This window comes from Furipterus horrens, unplaced genomic scaffold (genome assembly GCF_987537825.1).
Source record: "Furipterus horrens unplaced genomic scaffold, mFurHor1.1.pri manual_scaffold_5, whole genome shotgun sequence".
Classification (NCBI taxonomy): domain Eukaryota; kingdom Metazoa; phylum Chordata; class Mammalia; order Chiroptera; family Furipteridae; genus Furipterus; species Furipterus horrens.
The window spans coordinates 51,277,494-51,283,493 of NW_028327175.1; the positions used below are offsets into that span (position 1 = coordinate 51,277,494).

The window sequence follows — 6,000 nt, forward strand, 5'->3', positions numbered from 1 at the left end:
CCTCTCCCTCTTACTCTCCCTCCCCCTCCCTTTGAGAATGGCTGAGGGGTCTGGAGCAAAGAAAGAAGAAGGCGGCTAATGCTGAAGGATTCTAAAATAGAATTTTTGAAATTCATGAGACAGCTTTTCTGTTAGGAGACTATTCAAACCTTAGGTCTGAATTGGGCATATGAAAAAGTAGATATAATTTGCTACACAATCAAGAAATCTTGGTAAATGAATGTAAACTACAGTTTTAATTATTTTGTACATAATTGAGATATCTTACTGTTGGTTTAAAATAACTTCCATAATTTTTCTCCTTATTACATTTGTTCAAATCTAATAATTCACTTCATAAGAAGCACCTTAGTAGTTACAATTCTGTTGTATTATGTTTTATTCTATAGTGTTATTAGTTCTGTAGATGGCATATCATTACAAGGATTTCCAAGTGAAAAAATAAAACTGGAAGCAGATTTTGAAGCTGATGAGAAGATTGTAAAGTGTACTGAGGTAACTGAGAAAAGAAGATTCCCTTCCCTTTCCATGCTGTGTTTGGATATGGTTTTTGTTTTTTTAACTGGGAGATTTTGTAGAACTCAACCTTTAAATGTTGAAGTACAGCTTATTACACATTACACCTTGAGACTCATTATCTTACCAGACTTCCATTTATAACACCAGATTTGGATTTTTGTAGTATTATTTCAGGCTGTTGTATGTTGGTATTGCTTGCCTGCTCATAGTTATCAGGCCCACAACCGTTTGGTGTACAGGACGATACTCCACTACCTGAGTAATCTTACAAAAATTAAAATCTTATTGACATCTGTTTATAATCACATATGCAAATTATTTTTAAATGTTCCTTTTTTTGCCCCTTCTTTTCTTTTCCTTTCCTTTCCCTCCCCTTGCCCTTCCTCTTCCCCTTTCCTTTCTGTTCCTTCTCTGATATGAAACCCTAGACTCCTAAACCCTTAGTCCGCCTCTGTACTTACCCTCACTCTACCTCCCAGGTCAGGCAATCAGTGTTACTCATTGTGTATGCATTCTTTGTGATTTTATGCATGCACAAGGTAGAAACTATAGAGGATATAGAAATTATAGAACATTATTTCTTTGTTTGATCTTAACTTTATTAAGATGTCCTTATAGGGTGGTGATCTTATAGGGAAGACTTTTTAGTATCCTTCTCTAGACTGAGTTAACAAGGCTTTCATTACTGCAGGTTAACTTTAGGGAAAATAGCTAAGTTATTCCTAAATTCCATAACCTTTGGTTTTAAATCAACTTCTAGATCCTGATTGTGTGTGTGTGTGTGTGTGTATGTGTGTGTGTGTGTGTGTGTGTGTGTGTGTGTGTGTGTGGGATGCTCATATATATATTACTCTTAAGCCAGTAAATTTCATGGCACAAACACTAGAATTTTATTAATAAATTAGTAATTATTTGCTTTAAAAATCATGACTTGTTTCCTAATTAAATACATTTCAGGTGTTCTACTTCCTAAAGGACCAGGATTTGTCTGTTTCAGCAACTCGTTATCAGTTTGCAAAAGAAATAGCCATGGCTTGTAGTGCTGCACTGTGCCCTCACCTGAAAACTCTAAAGAGTAATGGGATGAATAAAATTGGCCTCAGAGTTTCCATTGACACTGATATGGTGAGGCATGCTTTTGTGATGTTTTTGAAATGAATGTATCATATATTAAAATGATCAAAAGTTTTTCTTTAACCTTTTCTTTTGGGGTGAATGAAGACAATGAATATATGTTGACCATTAATGTGTGCATACTATTCATGTACATTATCTCCTTTACACACAGTGGGTCCAGCAGACTTTCTTATAAAAGGCAGGACAATAAATATTTTAGGTATTGTGGACTGAATGGTCTCTTTCACAGCTACTGAACTCTTCCATTATAATGCAGCCTTAAACAGTACGTGAATTAACAAGCTTGTTGTGTTCCAGTGAAACCTTAAGTTTGCTGACCCCTGCTCCACAACAATCCTGCTTGATAAGTACATTTTAAAATTTACTATTCTGAATAGACTCTATATTCACATGATTTAAAATTACTCTAAAACTGTATATATAACAGTACAACTTCATTGAACATTTCCAGAGAGCAGCATTCATACTGTAGTCTATGAAATTGGCCCCCTTGTTACAGAGCGAACCTGGCTACAGGTTCCATTAGTCCCATCTGGCTCACCAAAACTGTTACAGAGAGAAAGGGGGTTCTTTCACGTGGTACCTTGGCATAAAACCCAACAACTAGTGGTGAGGAGAACAGCTCTTTATTTACAGTATTCCAACCTGGGGTGGGCAGTGAGCACTTCAGGTCAGAGACCTGTTCTCCCATGGGACCCAGCACTTCCCTTGTTCCCCAAATGGCTATAAGCCAAAAACATGCCCAGAAGTTCCCCATCCCTTATCTGTCAGCTGTCTCCTTCAGGATCTGGGGTACGATGTCATCAGCCTCCATATAACAGTCCAGGAAAACATGTGCTTTGCCCTTTCAAAGCCACATGGTATTCTCCCTTTCAAAGCAGCATGGAGTTCTCGCTTTCCTTTCCAAGCCGCACGGAGTTCCTCTGCCCTCCTTCTGAACCGCGTGGATCTCCTCTCCTCTCCTCTCAAAGCCGCATGGAGATCTCACTAAAATGTCTGCCACCTGTTTTTAAATCCCTGACTGCATCCTGTAATGCCTTGTGTATGGTAACCAGTTCTGACCACTCACAGAACCTTGTGCAGGCTCTGTGTGCTCTTTCTGCACCATTCCATGGTCAAAACCCCTCCCATCTCCTTGGGGCCTTGGAAGAACCAAACCATTTGCATAACTGAGACACTAGCTACTAGCCATAGTCATGCAAAGGTATCTTAAAAGCTGTTCCCTTTTCCCCATCCCCCAACCCGCAGGCTCTTGGGATTTTTTTGGAGATCCCCACTCTGTAACACCTTAACTCCCTGCTGCAATGTAAATGATTCCCAGTAGAGTTGTGTAACAGACTTGGAAAGATCTTGCTCTTAACTCCAAACCCTTTAGTCCACCTCCATACTCCCTCTCATTCTTCCTTCCTGGTGAGGTAATCAAATGTTACCCATTTTTATGTATTCTTTGCAATTTTATGAACGTACAAGCAAACAAGTGTATGTTCTTTTACCCCTTTTACACTTTTCTTTTTAACTTGGCTTTAATTTAGTATACTATAGAGATACTTCATGTTACTGCACATTCTTTTTAAAGTGCATAGTAGTAGTTTATTATATAAATGTACTGTAATGTAGTTAAGTGGTTCTTACGCATGTTTGGTATGTACTGATTGACATTTGGTTATCCACAATATTTTGCCATTGCATAAGTGTGAGTATATCAGAAACATTCCTAGAAGTAGAATTATCAGGTCCAAGTATGTACGCAATAGGTATTACCATACTGTCTCAAGTAGAGGTTATGTCAATTTATATTTGTACCATAATTTGTGTGAGCATTTTTTCATCCTTATCAGAGCAGTATGTAATCAAACTTTTGAACTTTACCAGTTTGATAGGTAAAAAATGGTACTCCAATATTATTTTAATATGCATTTCTAACTATTCCCAACATCCAATATAATAGATTTCAAAGCAGTTTCTTCATTACAATGGTTTATCTAAACATGAACGCGTTCATGTGCTGAAAGTTTGCTTTTGTTCAACCAAGATGTGTTATAGTTCTTATTGGAAATAACTTATATTTTCATCTCACTGTTAAAAGTTCCTATTTCAAGGAAATATCTAATAATTGTTTGTTATTTGAGTAAGCACCATTAATATTTTTTTAGTCAAATTAAAATTAATTTTCATCAGCAGCATTAAATTCAAATATTAAATATTTCATGACAACAAATTCAAAATATTTTAAAGTAGATTACTTTTTTAATACCTTGGGGGTTTTATTTAAGACATGTTGGTAATCATAAAAATCTTATCCCTCCAGTGTGTTTACATGTTCATTGAGAAGAAACCTAAAGTATGAATTAGTGGCAATTTTTATTTTATTTTAATGACATCTGTGGAAGGAACAATTATAATTTATGTAATAGATGGATAAAAGAAACATAGGAGAATATTTTGTGAATAAAATATCAGTTATTTTCTTAACGTTCTTAAACTGGATGATTTTTTTTTTTTTTTTAGTTTATTTAATATACGTCTGCTGAGCTGGTCAAGATTGCTCACTTTCTAGGGTTGACTTATCAACATTTTTTTTTTCTCCAGGTTGAATTTCAGGCAGGATCTGAAGGCCAACTTCTTCCTCAGCATTATCTAAATGATCTTGACAGTGCTCTAATCCCTGTGATCCATGGTGGGACCTCCAACTCTACTAGTTTACCATTAGAAATTGAATTAGTATTTTTCATTATAGAAAATCTTTTTTAGTGAAAAAATGTAAGTCATATTATTATATATTGCAAGCTGATTTGTTAAAATTAACTCCAGCACTAAACCTGAAAGACCACAAACACTAAAAGTAAATATGTTTGATGTTTGAAACACATGAAAGCTTTGCTTTATAGGCAGGAATGATCTTTTTTAAATCAGCACAATTTCAGTCTCTAAAAACTTATGAGATCCAGTTTTTGAAGCTTCACACTTAATAAAAATATTAAAAAGGCAAGGATTCCTTCTGTTTTTAAGAAATTTATAGCATTTACTGTGTTATTTAAATGCTATGCCAAGGTATCTACGCTTATTTAACACCTCTTAATGCCAAGATCGATTTTAATGAAGGCTCTTTTCAGATGTAACCATATTAAGGGAAATATCTGTTTTCTGTATATGCCAGTTAGATTACTGGTTTCTAGAGTCTGTTAAAATGTATTTCAGTGGCACAGACCAGTTTCCTTATTAGACTTAATATGATAATTCTTTAAATAAGGCAGATAACTTATTTGTATAATTGATGTGGAGACCTACCTCCATGACTAGATGAACTCTGGATTAAAATCAGCATTTTGCCTTTTTTCTTCTCAAATTATTCATATATATGTTTTTTTCTTGATTAAATGGGTATTCTTAAAATAACTGTGGGTGCTTCAGGATTTTGTGCTTCTATATTTAAGTATATTGTTTTTATAACGAGAACATGTGATCCAGTATGTGTTTTATAAATCTTTAATAATTTATAAATAGGCAATATTTTTGTATTGCAGTGTATTATTTTCCTTCCTTTCTTTCCAAAATATACCACTGTATTTGCCACTTATAATAATGACTGACGAAAGGCCAGATAACCCTTGAAGTAGTTATTATGTAGCAATAAATGAAGCCTGAAACAGGTTTTTTTTTTACCTCTCCTTTAAACCTTAGAAGTTTCTAGGCAAGTCTACATATTTTCTTTCATTGACACCAATGAATTAATTATAAATTTTAATAAACTAATTACTTCTGCATATTTTAAATTCTTTATATGGTAGTTATTTTTTATAACAAAATATTAACATAAGTTAAATTCTATGTATTTAAAACTGTTACAGAGCTTTCTTCTTTACTTCAAACAGCAAAATAAGAAAAGTATGTTCCATTAAAAAAAGTAATCAGTATATTTTAGTTACTCCTGTCATTTAAGTTATATAAAATATCATATTTTGATGCTTTTTTTTATTTCTCATGTGGAATATATATGTTTTTGTATTAAAAACACTTGTATGTCTCAAGAAAAAGAAATTACACTAAATAGCCCTGCTTTAAGAAAAATATTTAGGAAGCATCTCAACTTGAAGACCAAGTCAGGGTTAACTCAGGAACTGAGGTCTCAGGCTAGGAGAGATTAAGAATTTTAATCAGATTTGCCATAGGTTTCTACTAAATCACATATGTTGTACTAGCCAAAGACACAGTATGAAGGAGTCTTCTGGAAGTAGCTACTTCATAAACAATGTAACATGTTCCAAATGTTAAATAAAATGGTAACATGTAATAACTTGTGAAGTTTATTGAAATGATATAAAGTAAAAACAATTACATATCAAA

The 6,000-nt window shown here is 33.9% G+C and overlaps 1 protein-coding gene across 1 annotated transcript in view; it reads left to right on the forward strand.

The window, feature by feature from the left end:
• ZFYVE16 (zinc finger FYVE-type containing 16) overlaps positions 1–6,000 on the forward strand; it is a 52,957-nt gene extending 46,957 nt beyond the window's left edge. Inside the window, exons 16-18 of the mRNA XM_090276425.1 lie at positions 390–495; positions 1,477–1,644; positions 4,246–6,000. Of these exons, the coding sequence (XP_090132551.1) occupies positions 390–495; positions 1,477–1,644; positions 4,246–4,407 (436 nt within the window). The 3' untranslated portion in view covers positions 4,408–6,000. The remainder of the gene's footprint in view (positions 1–389; positions 496–1,476; positions 1,645–4,245) is intronic.